The 19,125-nt window shown below is 41.2% G+C and overlaps 1 protein-coding gene across 1 annotated transcript in view; it reads right to left on the bottom strand.

Annotated features, from left to right (window-relative positions):
* LOC115480461 (solute carrier family 22 member 6-A-like) overlaps positions 1-19,125 on the bottom strand; it is a 103,484-nt gene that overhangs the window by 32,964 nt on the left and 51,395 nt on the right. Inside the window, exon 7 of the mRNA XM_030219155.1 lies at positions 4,352-4,566. Within this exon, the coding sequence (XP_030075015.1) occupies positions 4,352-4,566 (215 nt within the window). The remainder of the gene's footprint in view (positions 1-4,351; positions 4,567-19,125) is intronic.

The following is a 19,125-nucleotide window of genomic DNA, read 5'->3' as shown; positions in this document are numbered from 1 at the left end:
ACGACACCCAGATCCCTTTCTTGGTCCATAACTCCTAACGTGGAACCTTGCATGACGTAGCTATAATTCGGGTTCTTTTTTCCCATGTGCATCACCTTGCACTTGCTCACATTAAACGTCATCTGCCATTTAGCCGCCCAGTCTCGTAAGGTCCTTCTGTAATTTTTCACAATCCTCTCGCGAGTTAATGACTTTAAATAACTTTGTGTCATCAGCAAATTTAATTACCTTGCTAGTTACTCCCAAATCATTTATAAATATGTTAAAAAGCAGCGGTCCTAGCACAGACCCCTAAGGAACCCCAGAGTAAAGTATATCATAGACAAGGTAAAACACCAGAAATATTAAGTAATAAGAGGCTGTTTAGAGTCTTGTCTCCAAAGAGTTTCATTCCAAGAGGCAGGAATACACTGTCCAAAATCTTCTACTGCTATTTTCATAAATATTTCTATATCTTTCCGTTTCACCACAATTCCAGGATAAGTTGGTAAAGGTGTCACAGTCATTTAAAAGAATTTCAGACAGTTAAAGAGGTGCTTAAAATGAGGTTCTCAATGACCTTACAGGTATACTCTTTATCTAAATCTTTGTCAACCTTCCTTTTAGAGCTGTTGAACATTACAGAGAAATAACAATGAGTAATTGCCTCCCATTTCACATTAATCTACCTATGTGCACAAGTACACATACAGTTTTGTAAATATATGCATGCATTAATGTGGAGTCTCTACCTCTTATGCTCCTGTAAATGATAACTTCATTCTTAAAGCTGCTGTCACCGAGGCACCTCTCCTCCAGGAAAAAAAAAAACAACAACACTCTTTACTATTCCTGCAATTGGTAGATTTGGGCCACCAAGGAAGAAAATTCAGATACAGGAGCTCAAAGAAAAGCACAAGAAATGATAGTTTGAAAGCCAGTCAGAAGTGCCGCCAAAACCTGAGCTGAGCAACTTCTCCTACAAGGCCCTCCCTTTAGGGAATCTGCAAATCAAAGGCAGCTCAGGAAGCCCTTTTCAGAGAGGAACAGAGCTCCTTATTGATACAGCTTCTGCCTGCAGCACTCTGCCTTGCCAGGCTTTCAAGAAAAGATCGGATTACAGGAGCACATTTCTCCCTCACAAGACTGCAGAGGGTGGATGGAGGGAGGGAGGAGGATCATTATTTACAAACATCAGCTGAGTGGGGCAGGCTGGCAAGCACACGCAGGGACGCTGCACGTGGCGTGCGTGCATAGGCAGGAGGACAACGGATGGGAGGAGTCAGGACTAGTCTCGTAGAAGAAAAAACCCGGACAAAGCCAGCAAATTAACAAATCCGCCCAGACTCCCAACAGCGCCCTCAAAAAGAGGACATGTCCGGGGAAATCCGGACGAATGGTAACCCTAACACCAGAGAACCAAGCAAAACTCACAACAAAGAAAATGTTCTACTCAATGTGGAAACTCAAACGCGTGAGACAATTCTTCCCAAGGGAAACATTCCACAACCTGATACAATCAATGGTACTAAGCCATGCAGACTATTGCAATGGAATTAATGCGGGATGCAAAGAGCAAATCCTAAAGAAACTTCAGACCGCTCAAAACACGGCAGCAAGACTCATCTTCGGAAAAACAAGATTTGAAAGCGCAAAACCCCTCTGTAAAAAACTATACTGGCTCCCAATCAAAAAACGCATCACCTTCAAAATGTGCACTATGGTTCACAAAATTATCTATGGTGAAGCACCAGGATACATGACAGACTTGATCGACCTACCAACAAGAAACACATCTGAATCAACATGAATGTACCTAAATATCCACTTCCCAAGCTGCAAAGGACTCAAATACAAATCAACTTACGCATCTAGTTTTTCATATATCAGCACACAACTATGGAACGCACTACCAAAAGACTTGAAAACCATATACGACCACTTGCACTTCAGAAAATCACTTAAGACCCACCTGTTTAAAAAGGCATACCCTACCGACCCAACATAAACACCTGATCTCAGCGACACAACAACACTAAAGTTCGTAATGGCCATCACACAACTCTTCCGCTGTACGATACCTTCATGTGGTCCTACAACATGAAGCCAACACCCACAGAAGGTGATCTCTCCACAGGAGGAACGAAAGCCAAAACAAACAGTGGCTCCAACAAAGTCCTCTCACAAGTAGTGTTTTCTTAAACAAGTTCTTTATTCAAAATCAATGAAAGCAACCCGACACGAATCGTGTTTCGGCCATAAAGGCCTACCTCAGGGGTCTATTGATTGTCAGTATCCAATTTGGCATACTCGGTTCGACAGGGTAGGCTGTGCCACGGCACCCTGTTTGCGATTATTTCAGTTAGCAGGAAGCTAATTGTTTGTCAATTTGATCTACAAAATCACTGTTTTATACTGAAAATCAATAGACCCCTGAGGCAGGCCTTTATGGCCGAAACACGATTCGTGTCGGGTTGCTTTCATTGATTTTGAATAAAGAACTTGTTTAAGAAAACACCACTTGTGAGAGGACTTTGTTGGATCCACTGTTTGTTTTGGTTGTCCTACAACATGAACCTTATCCTTCCACAACATCACCTTGTATTTGTTTACTCCGGAGTCTACAAACTGCACTATGTAAGCCTCATTGAGCCTGCAAATAGGTGGGAAAATGTGGGATGCAAATGTAACAAACAAATAAATAAATAAATAAATAAATTTACACCAACAAAAACGTGGCGTATATCCTGGCACATAGATTTAGGAGCAGAGGGCCATATTCTATAACTGCGCATGTAAATTTTGAAACGCCCAAAAAATGCCTATTTCCCCACCCATAGCCCGCCCTTTTTGTCTGCGTGTATTAGAAGTTAGGCACAGTTGTGCGTGTGTATTCTAATTACTGCTGTGATGAAACAGTGGGTTTCTAAGCCTATGAAATGTATTATTTTACTGATGACATGTATTTCTCCTAATTGGCCAGCAGATGGCGATTGTCTTTTTTTTTTGTAGTTGTTAAAGCTATACCAGAAGTGACAGTTTCTTCTTCCCGCAAAAAGCTGTTAGCTTAAGCTGTGATGTATTTTTTTAGTTTCAGATAAGGGAGTGGAAAGAGAAGGTTCTCTTTTCCTGAGACCCTGTGAACAGTTAGATTTCATAACCTGTGAGCAGCTATATCTTGTTCCTGAACTCCCCAGGTACTATTTAGGTAGTAGATAAATGTTTAGATAGTTTTATATTTGATCCATATTCAGTTATCTGTTATTGCCTGTTCTTTTCCACCTGTTTATATGGTTCACTGTTCTACTCTGACAATAAACTTGATTAGTTTTATTGACTTTACTTGTCTGGACTGACTAAGAATCCTGGTGGTTGTATGTTGGGTCTATGAGTGCTTTCTAGGAACTGTGGGACCACTGGGAGTGTGGCCCCAGTAACCTAGAAATCACCAGAGATAACTTGAGAGTGGGAGACTATCCGGTTAATGCCACTGAATGACCTGCTCCAGTGGCATACCAACAGTGGAGAAGGTCCACCCCGAGTGCACGCTGCAAGGGGGTGCAGGAAGCAGCTGAATGACTGTCGGATCCGCCGGTTCCTTGCTCCTTCTGACGTTACTTCCTATTCCGGGGCCAGGAACTGGTGGAGCCAACAGCCGAGACTGCTCCCTGCATATCCAGGAGGTAAGAGCGATGTGCTTGGGGGGGGGGGGGGGGGAGGGGGTTGGCGGTGATGCGCCAGAGGGGTGCTGTGATTCACAGGAGGGTGATTCTCAGGTGGGGGATGCACCGGGGGGGGGGGGGGGGGGTGCAGCGGCAATCTGGCCCAGTTGGCAGCCAACCTAGGAACACCACTGCCATGCTCACCGGCACTTATCCAGTTAGTAGTACCTGGATAAGTGCATGTGAATATCTACCCTCCACCTTTTGCGCATTCAAATCTTATCAATTTTGAACTAACAAAAACACTTATTCACATGTAGCCCAAATACACAACCTGATCTCCCTACATACAAAAGTTATCTGGAAGCATACAGGGAAGAGGAGAGCCTCTTACCTCTTTTACTGGGCTAAACTGAAATGCCGATACAGCTGTCCGTTGTACCGGCACATAGGATTCAGTTATTCTTTTTACTCACGAATGAATCTGTCTTTTCATTGACAGTTGTCGGCATAAGATGCAGCTATATGTGCAGAGTTGTGTGAATGTACAAGAATACGTGAAATATTAGTGAAGTCACTGTGACTGAAGCTTTGATGGCTGGTGCTATGCTGACTTATGTGACACTTAAGCTTATTCAACCAATTTTGCTTATGCTTAAAAACAAAAATGTATTTAGAAGATATCATTATAAGATTAGGCAGGTCCTCACCATATGGCACAAATATATTGGCAAGTATAGCCAGCCCAGCCAAGGTAAGGAAGCCTGTCTGAGTGACACGACGCCCGATGTAACTCATCACCAGGACAGAGATGAACTTGGAAGGGAAATCAACAGCTCCAAAGATTATCTGGATCAGGTAGATGTTTACGCCAAAGCCCTGAAGGTCCATGGCCAAGCCATAATAAGCGAAGCTGGTGGAGAACCTGGTAGTGACATTACAAAGAAGGTGTTAGGTTATACTAGGGAATGAAAATGGTGCAGACATAATAACAGCAGTTACTGACAGAAAAGGACCTCTTATCTCACCAACAGTGTCCAGATGCCACTGCCTTCTGTTTCATTCCATTCAGTCTCCATTCACTTCCCTGTCTTGCCCCAACCACTACCCTTTCCAAGGTCCCAGCATGCTTAAATCATCCAGTTGCTGATTCGGTTTGCTACAACCTCTGCCAGTGGTGATCTAGCCAAAATACAGAGATCACAAGGGCTAAATATTCCAAAGAAGAGTCCTGAAAATGCGGAATGTGCAGGGGATTGAAAATGTTAAAACACCTATGGCCAAACATTTAAAGAAAATTAAGTCTTTGCCGGTAGGCCACAAATGTATAACTTGCTTATGCAAATATTTTCGGCCCTTATCTGGATAAAATCACACTGCTTAACTTTCTAAATGTAACTCTCTAAGAGGGGAATTTATCAGCTTGGGCTACTGTTAAGAAGGGTTATTTTACCACAAGTCATGCTATTTTAGCACAAAGTCCCATTTCATGCATTGAGACCCTGTGCTAAAATAGCGCCACTTGTGGTAAAATAACCCATCTTAACAATTGGCCACTTAGATAATCTCCACCTTTAAATGCCCAAATTTTATCCAGATTACAAGGAGCCAGGTTAGGGGAGGAGAGGAAAATGGAGCCAACAACTATCCATTTAGGGTTAGATTTTATATATGGCGCTGAAAAAAAGCGCTATTATATAAGCCACTCTTAAGTTAGGCATGGTTTATAGAATAATGCTTACACCTAGAAATCGTGCCTAACTTTAGGAGGGCCATTTGCACCAACTGAAACATAGTGCAAATGTACACACCTACATTAGGCGTGCATCCCCATTATTCTATAACAACGCACTTTAATTTTAGGAAAGCCTCTGTTACGCCCATGACCCTCCCATTTTTGCACCCCCTTTTGCAGATCATGTGTAAATTTTAGGCGTGGATCCTGTGCCTAAATTTACACATGTAAATTCCAATTAAATCTAATTATTGCTGCTAATTAGCTCGTTATTCAATTAAATTGCACATGCTAATTGGGCATGTGCCCAAATTTGTGTACGCAATTTGTGGCAGCTTTTATGGAATTAGGAGGTTTGTGGGGGTTTGACATTATTGGTCTAATGACAGTTGGTCTAAGGATACAATTCATCCAAAGAGACATTACGTCTACAAGTTAATGCACCTAATGGACAATTGGTCTAAAAATTAAATAATAAAGATAAAGATGAGAAGTCATACATTTGTCATGTGGCAGATCACTTTTTAAAGTCAATACTGAGAATACACCACACGCTTTAATCTAATCAAGGCATTAACCCTGGAAGCCACTTGGTATTGTAATACAACAGGTAAAAATTTGACTGAATATGCTAGAGGTGCAAAGTCACAAGTGTTTGATGTGGAAGAGTAAAGACTTCAATCATGAATGAATGTATTAAGTTACAAAAATTTGTTTAAGAAGCCAATATGAACAGGCTTTGAAGTAGGCCTGTTCATGAATGAGATGAAAACAAAAGCTGTGAACTGGAATCATATGTAACAATTCTATAAAAGGTAGAAGTTCGTTGACCAAGGTTATCTTCTGTACCTGTGATGTAAGCGTGTCAGAAGGATGACGGGAGAAACTGCTTACTACTGGAAATGTGAAGATTGAGACTGCATTTGTGACAGCAGTCACAAGAATCATTATCAGCCAGCATCAACTACAAAAGTTTGGAGAACATCCAATGCACACTGCTGCTGCACACCAAGCCAATGTCGCCCGTGTGGAGGCCGCCATGAAAAAAGCTTCAGTAAACAGTAATGACAAGCCTGCCCAAGCCACTCAATCCACACTTGCAATGATGAACCCTGCTGCACAATCATACTCGTGGAATACAGCGTTTTTGAAGCAAACTGCTAAATTAGTCCGAAAAAAGTTAATCCAGAATCATTGACCTTGACTGATTCCTCCAGAATACACAAAAACTCTAAGTGAGGAGACTTTTTTTTTAAATTACATTTGTACACTGCGCTTTCCCACTCATGGCAGGCTCAATGCAGCAGGCAATGGAGGGTTAAGTGACTTGCCCAGAGTCACAAGGAGCTGCCTGTGCCGGGAATTGAACTCAGTTCCTCAGGACCAAAGTCCACCACCCTAACCACTAGGCCACTCCTCCACTTTCCTTGTTAAGAACTCAGACATTACCCTGCTGGTCACAATGGTCACCAATTTTCTCAAGCTCGGCAAGAGTCAGTACTAGATCATTGGCAGGACATTCAAAACCATTCCCACCATATTCACTCAACTGTATTCAATACATACTCCCGTTGGCTCTGATGACAGAAGTCGAATCCTGCCACTGGGTTATGGCCTCATGTCATGTAAGACTCTCAAATGTTACAAAACATTTCGGGACTTAGTGGACTTTTCATCTACCAACAATATCTTGCTGAAACCTCACATTGTTATTTCTGAACAGGCAGCCATACAAGCCTCTGCAGAAGAATTTCCCGACTTCATTCGTAATGCTTCTTTTTTCCATTTCGGGCAAAGTATATATAGAAAGATACAGGGCCTAGGACTCTTAAATCAATACGCAACAGATGAGGACTTCAGTATAAAGGTTCACCAAATCACAGCACTAGCATTTCTTCCTCCTAATGAAATTCAACAGGCATGGCTTGAATTGATGGGAGCCCTTCCTGATGAAGCAGCCGACCTTGCCCAGTGGTTTGATGACAATTATGTTCGTGGACAGGTTCACAGGACTCTTTGCAACCAGCAAATCAGATCACCTCCATTGTTTCCACCATCTCTGTGGTCAGTCAACGGTCATGTTGAGCTGGGTATACCAAGAACACAGAACATAATAGAATCATGGCATACAGTTAATTGGAAGAGAACATGTTGGAGTTTATAAATTGATAACTGAATTGCAAAAAGAGCAGAAAGATGTTGAACGTCAGAGAAATGCATAATATGAGGTGAGCAATGAAAGAAACAGAAAACTGATTAAAGAAACCATGAAGATTGTATTATGTCCATTTTTTTAACAGTGAGCCTCCTACAGTAATCTAGATTTTCTACATGGCATTGCCCACAATCACATTTTCATGCTTTTTCATTTTCTCATATTAACTTTCTTCACTCATTAAATAAGTATATAAAATGAACTTATTTCATAAAGTTTGTGTGCTAATCTTTAATCTCTGCATCCTGCTTAGGGTTGCTAACTTTTTGACAGAGAAAAACCTGACACCTGCCTTTCTCCATGCCCCTCCCTTGTCCCATGCCACGCCCCAATTCCCTAGCGTCACCTACTGTTGCACCTTATCCCACACTCCCCCTTCACCCAACGTCCACACTAGGACTGCCATCTCAGAAGAAAAAATGACACACACACATATATATATATATATTCTCTGATTATTTTGCTAACTCTGTCTGATGCTATGACATACTCTAAAATTATATTAAAAGACGTCCCCTCAGTAAGGCCAACACACAGTCTCTCCACTGAAAAACACTATGTAGAAACTCTTTACCATACCACAATAGTATCAGGGCCGGTCTTTCTTTTGAATGTAAAAATTTCTTTTAAATATGACAAATATTTTCTCCAAATTTAATCACCCAAAACTTTGACAAAAGTAAAAATGCAGTGCTAGTTCACCTGAACTTTGCGAATGTGCTTTTTTTTTTTTTTTTTAATTTCTGGAAGATTTTATTGAACATTGACAAATGTACAAACATCAGCAAAAACCATCGAACAAAATCAGTGCATGAGATCCAACGACTTATCTCCTCAGCCAGACATTTGCACCCTCTGCAGCCTTGAACAGCAGAATATCAAGTAAGTATTGCTATGTAGTTCTCTATAACTTTCAATTTTAACCAAATTTGCACTAGGATTCAAATCCTCCCTTGATCATAAGAATTGATCCTTTGTGTAAATGTATTGTCTCTTAGTTTCCTGTACTTCCCACTCTGCAGCAGGTAAGTATATCACTCTATTGTCATCCTCTTGTTTTAAACTTGTTCCTAGTGCTTGTGTTGGTGCATAATTCACTTAGCTATAATCTTTCTTAGCTGGAGCACTTTGGTCTTTCTTGTACTTTGGAGCTCAGAATCAGCAGTGACAATCTTTGCACAGCATCAATGATTCCTTCACCCATAGGCTGCAGAGCTCACCTGACTTAAACAACTCAAAACGAACGAAACTCTGTCTCACCTGTTTAAGCAGGATACCTCATAGGGACTTCAAATTAAAATAACTGTGGTCTATCTAGCTATAGGCAAACAAAATAATAATTTTTACAGCCCTAAACTTCCAGGACCTATCCTGTTGACACTTTTCCTTATCACTAAGGAACTCTGTGTGTTCTTTTCCTGGCTTCATCTGCAACTCACACAAACGTTAAACTCCACTCACTTAAAACCAAACCAACATTAGTGGCATGCCTATTCTTGGACTCCATACACCAGTGACGTAGCCAAGGGTGGGCCTTGGTGGGCCCAGGCCCACCCACTTTGGGCTCGGGCCCACCCAGTAGCATCACACCTATGATGTGGCTGGCAGGGATCCCCAAGCCCCACCAGCTGAAAACTCCCAACAACTGTCCCTCCTGCATGCCTTGTAAATAGCAGATCTTCTCCTGCAGCGAGCAATGACTGATACATACTGAGTCAGACTCACAAAAAGAGAACGAAGCCTTGCGGCGGAAGAAGAGGACCTCGGCTGCAGGGGTTGGGGTCCCCCGCCAGCAAAGGTAGCGGACAGCGATGGCAGCGGCAGGGGAGGGTTGGCGGCGGGAGGGGGTCAAGAGGGTTGTCGGCAGGGGGTCCAGGGCCAAATCTACGGGGCCCAGGCCCCCGTGGCTCCACATAGCTACGCCACTGCACTACCACAAGCCATTTTCAGCTCATCTTAGTAAAAGGACCCCTAAACAGGCTGCAGTATTTGATAAAGTTTGAAGTTTCTTTAAAACCATATCTTTATAGCCCATACAAGTAATATTACAGTACTCAATATGTGGCAACACCTAAGTCTGTGCAATCATTCTAAACACCTCAGGCTTAAAATTGGATCTAATGTGATTTCCATAACACTCTAAAAGCCTTAAGTTCTAGTGCCTGTGTTTGCTGTTCAAAAGTAAAACACATCAAAAATCACTCCCAGAATTTTAAGAGAGGATTCCAAAGGAAAATTAATATCATCAATGCACAGAGTTTTCTCATTCACCATGTTACATTTACTACTAAAAATTATAAACTTAGTTTTTCCTTGTTCATTTTCAGTCCAAAATTGGCTGCCGACTCTTCTATCTTATTTAATCCCAAATTAGCACTAGCAACATGTTGGATTATTTGTAGTAAATAATTAGCAGATTTTTATACACACAGCTTCAGCTTTAGAAATGTTAATTTCTTTTCTTCATCTCTCTCACATACGCCCCAGAATAATTCACTGCTGAGTCACTTTAAAGTTGAATTAACAAAACATCTGTTTACTCACAGTTTGTAGTTAGATTATATTCAGACAGGCTTATATATACATAATACTATACATTTGGATTATCAGCTCTTTCCATGTGCTTAGATGGTAATGGATGCTCACACCACCATAGATCCTCTCAGGTTAGGAGAGATCATGAGCTCCATGTGCTGTGCTGTTTCTAACCCCCACAGGAAGTTGCATGGGTGTGACCTCTCTAAGCAATTTACATCAGAGGTCACAGAGTAATCACAGAGAAAAAAAACATTTCTGACAGGCAATGCATGTTAAATACAATACATTATTCCAACAAACCCCTTCTCATGCATAACTGTCATGCAATTATTAATTCACACAAAGTCCAAGCTTTATACGCAGATTCTCAAAACGTTCTCTGGGTAACGGTTTGGTCATGATGTCAGCTGTCATCTCACTGGTGTGACAATAGTGTAGACTGATGACCCCTTCTTTCGCCAACTCTCGCACGTTGTGGTATTTCGTTGCGATGTGCTTGGTGCGTGACTGAACCTTGTCATTCTGTGACAGTCTGATGCAGCTTTGATTATCTTCCATTATCTGGATTGGTCTCTGTTCATCTATTCCAAAATCCAGCAAAAGTTTTTCAATCCACATCAGTTCTCTGCATGCTTCTGATACGGCCACATATTCAGCTTCTGTAGAAGACAGACTCACAATACTTTGTTTATGACTGGCCCAAGAAATTTGTACATTTCCATACATAAACACATATCCACTTGTGGATTTATAATCAGAATGATCCCCTGCCCAATCTGAATCACAGTAACATATTAGTTTTGGATTACTATTGGCTGAAATCTTCAATTTACAATCAATGGTACCTTTTAAATACCTTACCATCCTTTTAACTGCAGTCCAATCTGATTTGGTAGGTGAGCTGACCCTTCTGCTCAAAATTCCTACTGCATTTGCTATATCAGCCCTGTATGTGGTAGTTAGATATAAAAGCTTACCTATGGCTGATCTATATTGGATGTTATCTGGTAAAGGTTCTCTTACTGTTTCATCCTTCAGAAAATCAGTGATCATGGGAGTGCTTACAACTTGGGCATCTTGCATACCTAAACTTTCAATAAGCTCATTTATTTTCTGCTTCTGGCTTAGAAGATAAGAACCATCATTTTGTTTCTCAATTTCTATACCAAGATAGTATGACACATTACCAAGTTCTTTTATCTCAACATTCTGGTTTAAATATTTTACAATGTCCTTGTACTCTTGCTCACTTTCGCTTGCAATGAGCAGATCATCAACAAAAGCTAAAATGTATGCATATTGTCCATTTCTGCACCTAGTGTACAAACATTTATCTGCTTCACCTTGCTTAAATCCTAAATTTGTCAATATTTCATGCAATTTGTCATTCCAACATTTTGCACTTTGCTTTAATCCATAAAGACCTTTGTTTAATTTACACACTAGCTGTCTTTGTTTTGTATTTATGAAACCTGTTGGCTGTTCCATGTACAAGTCTTCAGTTATATCTCCATGAAGAAATGCTGTTTTCACATCAATGTGGTTGACTTGCATGCCTTTTGAGACTGCAATGCTCAGAAGTGTTCTTATTGTCGTGTGTTTCACTACAGGTGCAAACACTTCATCAAAATCTTCTCCATATTTTTGAAGATATCCCTTTGCGACTAATCTGGCTTTATACCTTTCCACTTTTCCTTGTGCATTCCTTTTTAACTTGAATACCCATTTGCATCCTATAGCTTTCTTGCCAGGAGGTAATTTTGTAAGAATCCAAGTTTTATTTTTATGCAATGCATCAATTTCTTCTTGTGCAGCTTTACGCCATTCAGCAGCTTCTTCTGCTGGCATTTTCTCAATCTCATCCCATGTTAAGGGCTCTTGAGCTTCTGCTGACTTTGTTAGGTAAGACAGTCTTGGGGGTGGAACACCTTTGTTTTCCCTGGATGAGCGTCTGACAACAGGTTGGTCCGACTTTTCCGCATCCTCTAAATATGAGAGTCCTTCTCCAATTGATTCCCCTTCTCCAACTGTACTGTCTTCTTCAATGATCCTTTCTGTGTCTGCTTCCTCTGCCTGTTCCTCGTTAGATACAGATGAGTTGCTTTCAGACATCTGCCTTGGTATGGCATTTATATACACTGGCATGTCTATTATGGTTCTAGTTTCATATTCTGGATGATAAGGCTCATCTGGGATAATCCAGCCTTTATCAACCCTTTTGTTTTCATCAAAATATGTAACATGTCTTATGCCAACAATGCCAGTTTTCAGATTCAAAATTCTATATCCTTTGTGTCCTGGAGCATAGAAATGCCCCTTTCTGTTGTGGAATCCAGCTTATGCCTTCTTTGCTTTGGTACATGAGCATATGCTGTACTTCCAAATGTTCTTATGTGTGACAGGTTTGGCTTCCTACCATGCCATGTCTCATGTGGTGTGCGCTCAGCGCCTTTAGTTGGCATTCTGTTTTGTAGGTACACTGCTGTGAGAATGGCTTCCCCCCATAGTCTTTTAGGGAGATTGCTATCTGACAGCATACATCTGGTCATTTCCACAAGTGACCTAAATTTTCTCTCTGCAACAGAATTTTGCTCTGGTGTATAAGCTACTGTTGTGATATGCTGAATGCCTTCTTGTTCTAGAAATGTGCGCATGCTTTGTGAAGTGAACTCACCACCATTGTCGGTCTGAAGAACCTTTGGTTTTCTTTCAAATTTATTGCTCACCATGGCTACGTATTTCTTCAGCATGTCTGTGACTTGACTTTTTTCTTTCAGCAAATAGGCCACACAGTATCTAGAGAAATCATCCAAGAATATTAGCACAAATCTGTTATTTCCCAATGATGGGATATTAAACGGTCCACATAAGTCACTGTGTATTAAGTCCAGCACTTTATTACTCCTATTTCCTGTGTATGCAGGAAATGAGGGTCTCACACCTTTTTGAGTAACACAGTCTATGCATTTCTCCATTTTACCAGCATCTGCACTTATCTGAATGCCGGTGGCTAGTTGCCCACTGTGAAGATCCTGGATCACCTTAAAATCACGATGTCCCAGGCGGCGGTGCCAGATTTCCAGACTACATTTACCATCATTCTTCCTTACTTGCGCCAGATGTGAGGCTTCACCTGAAATGCTCAGTTTATAAACATCATTATGCATAAAAGCTTCAGCATACACTTCATCATTTTTAGAGATTGTGCACTTACTGTTTTCAAAATGAATCACAAATCCCTTCTTATCTAATGTAGATACACTAAGCATATTGCAAACTGCTTGGGGAATATACAAGACATCACTTACAGGAATTTCTTTAACTTCATTAGACACTTTGCATTTTAAGAATCCAATGCCTTTTGCTTGGATCTGAGTAGTCCCTGCGTTTGCAGTATTAAGAATACCTTCTTCTGGACACATTTCCTGAAAGAAATCTTTACAATTGGTTAAATGGCATGTGCTCCCCGAATCCAAAATCCAAGTACTTTCATTTGAATTATTATTTACCATAGTCAAAGATTTTTCTGCCATTAGAAAGCTCTTATGTTTATCATTGTCCTTTGTACATTTCCTGCTTGGAAAATTCTTTTGTTCCATTGGCTTAGGTGAGCTAGAGGGGGTGTTTTGTGTTTCCTTACACCATTTAGATACATGTCCCTCCTTTCCACATGAGTAGCAAATCAGCTTGCCCTTGGGTGGAGTTTTCCCATAGCTCCGCCTTCCTCTATTCTTTGCCAAGAAATTTGTTTCATTTCTCTCTGACTGTCTTTGAGAACACATCTCCTCAGAATCATTAATTATGCATTCCTGCCTCAGTTTTGATGCTGCCTGTTCAAACGATTGCCCTTCAATGGCTTCATTCACAGACCTAAAAACATCAAACTTCTTTGATAGTGAGGTAAAAAGAAATGCTCTTTTCAATGCATCACACATGGGAATTCCAGAAAGTTCTAGCTTTTGAAATGAAGACATAAGATGCATAATGTGATCATTACACTTACTTTTATCCCTTAATTTGGTTTCATTCAACTCTGCCAACCAAATTGGTTGCTGTTTTGCATATGTAGTTGCATACATAGTTCTCAGTTTATCTAAAATTTCCTTTGCTGTATCTTTTGCCTCCACCAATATGGCTTGTTTCTCTGAGAGAGCTTCAAAAACCATGCACTTCACATAATAGTTTGCATTGTCCCATTCAGCCATATTTTCAGCTGTTCTGTTTTGGTCTAAACATATGCTTAATTTCTTTGCTTGAAGGAGACATTTGAATCTTAGCTCCCATAGCTGATAATTATTTTCAGTTAATTTAGGCACCTTGAGAGAGTAGAAAAATGGTGAATTTCCTCCCTCAGCCATTTTCTTAGCCTTGCCTGCTGTTTGGTGTGTGGGGGGAGAGAGAGACAGACTGAATCTTTCTTTTAAAACTTAAGAGAAAAATGTGGCTTTTTTACTGCCTGGTAATATTTCTCTTCTTTTTCAATTCCTGGCCCTGGGCCCATAACCCTTTTGTTGGATTATTTGTAGTAAATAATTAGCAGATTTTTATACACACAGCTTCAGCTTTAGAAATGTTAATTTCTTTTCTTCATCTCTCTCACATACGCCCCAGAATAATTCACTGCTGAGTCACTTTAAAGTTGAATTAACAAAACATCTGTTTACTCACAGTTTGTAGTTAGATTATATTCAGACAGGCTTATATATACATAATACTATACATTTGGATTATCAGCTCTTTCCATGTGCTTAGATGGTAATGGATGCTCACACCACCATAGATCCTCTCAGGTTAGGAGAGATCATGAGCTCCATGTGCTGTGCTGTTTCTAACCCCCACAGGAAGTTGCATGGGTGTGACCTCTCTAAGCAATTTACATCAGAGGTCACAGAGTAATCACAGAGAAAAAAAACATTTCTGACAGGCAATGCATGTTAAATACAATACATTATTCCAACACAACAACATTTGACAATTGGCCCGCAAAAGGGTGAAAACTGTTATATCATCCACATACATCGAAAACCAAGGCTTGAAAGCTTCCTACCCAGTGGTGCCAGGATTAGATTGAAAAGAATTGGGGATATAATGGAGGTCTGGGGGACTCCACAATCCAAACTCGAAGAGAAGGAAAATGATCCCTTCACCTTATAACATCTGCTCAACAGAAAATCCTTAATCCAGTCAAGAACAGTACCTCCCACTCCAGAATGCTCCAGAATAGATAATCAAGACAGAATGATCCACCAGAAAGATCAAACTACATCAGAAGAACTCTTGTACCCACACTGATTTCTTGCAGACCTCTGATGATAATGTGGCCAAAACCGTCTCAGTGCTATAATCCTCCTGGAACCAGATTGGGAATCATGCAAAATATCATGAGACAAGTAGCTAACCAACTGCTGTGTTACCACACCCTCCATTCGCATCACTAATAGTGGTATAGAAGCTACAGGTCTATAATTTGACACTATACTGGACTATGGGGAAGTTTTTTTTTGGAATAGGGGTAAGTATAATGAAACCCTTCTCCTCTGGAAATTTCCCTTTAACAAAACATATTTACTACACCCTGATATAAGAACAGCACAAATTTGTGAGGAGCTGTTATTAACAAATTTGCAGGACAAATGTCTCATAAACAATGAGATCTAGAATATTTTAGCAAACATTGTTGAACTAGAGCAACTGTAGGCATAACAGTCCAGTATCTGTCTTCATTAGTATCCTTATTGTGTATGTAAAATTGTGATCTGCCCAGAACTGTACTTTTTTAAAATAAATAAATACATCTCCTTCTCTGCCTCTCCCCCCAAAATTGGGTCCAGCATATCATCTTTCAAGTTCCAACCCTCCTCACCCCCCATCTAGCATAGCTGCCTCTCCCTCGCTCCCCCTCCCCCCACTCAGGTCAGCACATCTCCTCCCCCCCCCCCCCCCCCCCCCCCCGCTGATCCATCTTTTCTCTCTCACTCCCCATACGGGTCCTCCAAACTTCAGCAGTAGTGTTCTGCAGCAGCAGCGATTAAGGCACTGTGCCTCCAGCTGGGCACACACACATTCCTGTTTTCCATGGACAGGATCTTCTAGCCACACCCCTTGAATATACGCCACGATGACGTGCGTGACCCGGCCATCCAATAGCAACGCTTTAAAAAGAAAGCAAAAGAATTAGCGGATTCCCGCCCATACATACTGTATAAATACCCTTGACAGCCCAGACCAGTCAGTTTTATTTTTTCCGCGATTGACCCGGTTTTTACTATCACTCAGTCAGTCAATTGTAATTTATTACGTTATGTCTCAGAAAAAAACGGGGTTTAAGGCTTGCGCTACATGCCCCCGTAAATTGTCTCTCACAGATACACATATTAGATGTTTGAGGTGTTTAGGTGAACATCACGATACCAAGTCCTGTTTTGCCTGTAAGAATATGTCTCAGAAATCCTTGGACATTAGGGCATTTAAATTACAGCAGTATTTAACAGCGTCTCAGTCTGAAACTCGATCGGTCAGCTCCTCTGACAAAGCCTCACCGCATATGGTGGTCACAGCATCAGCAGCTTCAGCGCTTCAGGATGTTGCTATTCTCCCTGCTCTCCCCCTTGCCATAGTGCCCGGGGATCAGGTGGCATCCATTCCTGCTCTCCCCCTTGCCTCAGTGCCCGGGGATCAGGTTGTTTCTTTACAAAATGGACAGCAAACGTCGCTGAGAGAAGTCACTGACATCGAGGTCAGTTCTCGAGATCGACGTCGGCATCATAGATCTTCGAGATCAGCTGATGCTCAACGTCGTCATGACAACCCTCGACATCGTAAGAGGTCATCGAGCTCGACTTCGAGCAATGGATCCAATATCGGTACCAGGCAGGGCAGTGCACGGCACCATCGACGTTCTTCAAAATATGAGTATTTTCCTCGAGGAAGAAACACTTTCCGATCCAGTTCTTCATCTTCTTCTTCATCTGCTGCTCCTCAGAAGAAGCGATGCAGAAGGCAGGCTCGATCTCCCTCCCGCTCTGCTAGATGTAGGGGATCGACTCGGTCAATTTCTCATGCCTCCTCTAGAGGGCGTTCTTCCACTCCTTCCACTACACAATTGAAAATAGTGGATTTGCTAACGAAGTTGTTAGAAAACCAGCAAAAAATGCATCAGCCTGCAGTTCAATCAACTCAATTAGTCACCTCTGAATCAATATCTCTGCCTCATTCACCTCAGAGGCAGCAGTTATGTGCCTTTTCTCCTTCACCTTCGGTGCAGGAAGTGTTGTCAGTAAAATCACCAGTTAATTCACCACCTCCTTCAGTGGCTTCTTCACATCATTCACACATGACTACAACAGGACAAGATTTACCTGCGCTTCCAGCTCTTCCTTCTACTTCTCAGGAGGAGACTCTTCCTGTCCAGGATGAGTCTTATACAAAATTTTTACACAAATTAGTGACTACTTTGCATATACCCCTTACATCTCAAGGGGACATTTCTGAAGGTAAAAGATCTGTCACTAAATATTTAAATTTAGTCAAGCAATCAATAGCCTTGCCTATACCGCAGGTGCTTCAAGATCATCAAAAATTAGTTTGGTCCACACCTTATTCAATTAGACCTACACAAAGGTCGTTAGACAATAAATATAAGGTCCAGGATTTTTTGGGTCATGGAAAGATGCAACTTCCTCATGCATCTTTGGTAGTCAAATCAGCCATGAGACGAAGTAAGTTGCAGAAAGATATAACCAACCATCCACCACCAAAAGATTTGAAGTTTATGGACATTCTAGCATGGAAAACTTTTCAGTCTTCCATGTTGTCAGCACGTATTGCAATTCACATGTTCCATCAGATTGAATACCTTTATACCATCATGGAAGATTTATCCAAATTACAATCATTGATTCAGCAACAGAACATGCCACTTTTTCAGCAAATTCTGGTGAATTTAGAAGACAGTTCTAAACAAATGATCCGAACTATTCATGATCAGTTTGACACTTCGGTCAGAACTGCGGCTACTTCTATTGCATCCAGACGTTTGTCATGGTTAAGAGCGTCGGCATTGGGAGAAGATGTTCATGACAAGGTAGCTGATGCTCCTTGTGTTGGGGATTCTTTGTTTGAAGATAAAGTAAAACAGTTAATTGAGGGTCTTAAAGACGACTGTACAACGTTAGATACGTTGGAGCAAGATAAACAACAGCCTTCAAAATCAAACTATAAACGCTTGCCTTATTTTATTACTAAGAATAGATTTTTTCAAAGGAAGTCTTTTCCTCCTCAACGGTCAGCTTCTCATTTTAAATCTCAGTATCACCGATACAATTTTCATGCTAGACCGGTTAGAGAAAGGCGTTCTCAGAAGCCTATTCAACCACATCAGCAGCAAAAGCTTACGCCATCTTTTTGACCCTTCCCAGGCCCAATATCCTGTGGGGGGCAGGATTCAACATTTTTTCCCTGCTTGGAGATCAATAACAACAGACAAGTGGATTCTGGAGATTGTTCAACATGGTTATTCTCTGGTATTTTCACAAACCCCACCTTTTCGATCATCTACACATCTCCATGTCCCCAGTTCTCAAGTGTTTCAATTACGTCAGGAAGTGTGCAGACTTCTTCATCTCAATGCTATAGAGATTGTACCTGCTCACGACATAAACAAGGGCTTTTATTCCCGATTTTTTCTCATTCCCAAGAAAGATGGAGGTCAAAGAGCGATACTAGATCTGCGACATCTCAACAAGTTTCTCCCAAAACAAAGGTTTCGAATGACATCGTTACAAGTCATTCTCCCTCTATTGAATCAGGGAGCATGGTTTTCAGCCATAGACCTACAGGATGCTTACCTACATATTCCTGTTCATCCCTCTTCAAGACGATTTCTTCGGTTTGTCTGTCAAGGGCAACATTACCAGTACAAAGTTCTGCCCTTTGGTCTAACATCAGCTCCCATGGTGTTCTCGAAGTGTGTCATAGCACCAGTTGCTCAATTACAT

This window comes from Microcaecilia unicolor, chromosome 11 (genome assembly GCF_901765095.1).
Source record: "Microcaecilia unicolor chromosome 11, aMicUni1.1, whole genome shotgun sequence".
In the NCBI taxonomy this organism is placed as follows: domain Eukaryota; kingdom Metazoa; phylum Chordata; class Amphibia; order Gymnophiona; family Siphonopidae; genus Microcaecilia; species Microcaecilia unicolor.
Note: the sequence above shows the minus strand (reverse complement) of the source record. Positions and strands in the feature narration are given on the sequence as shown.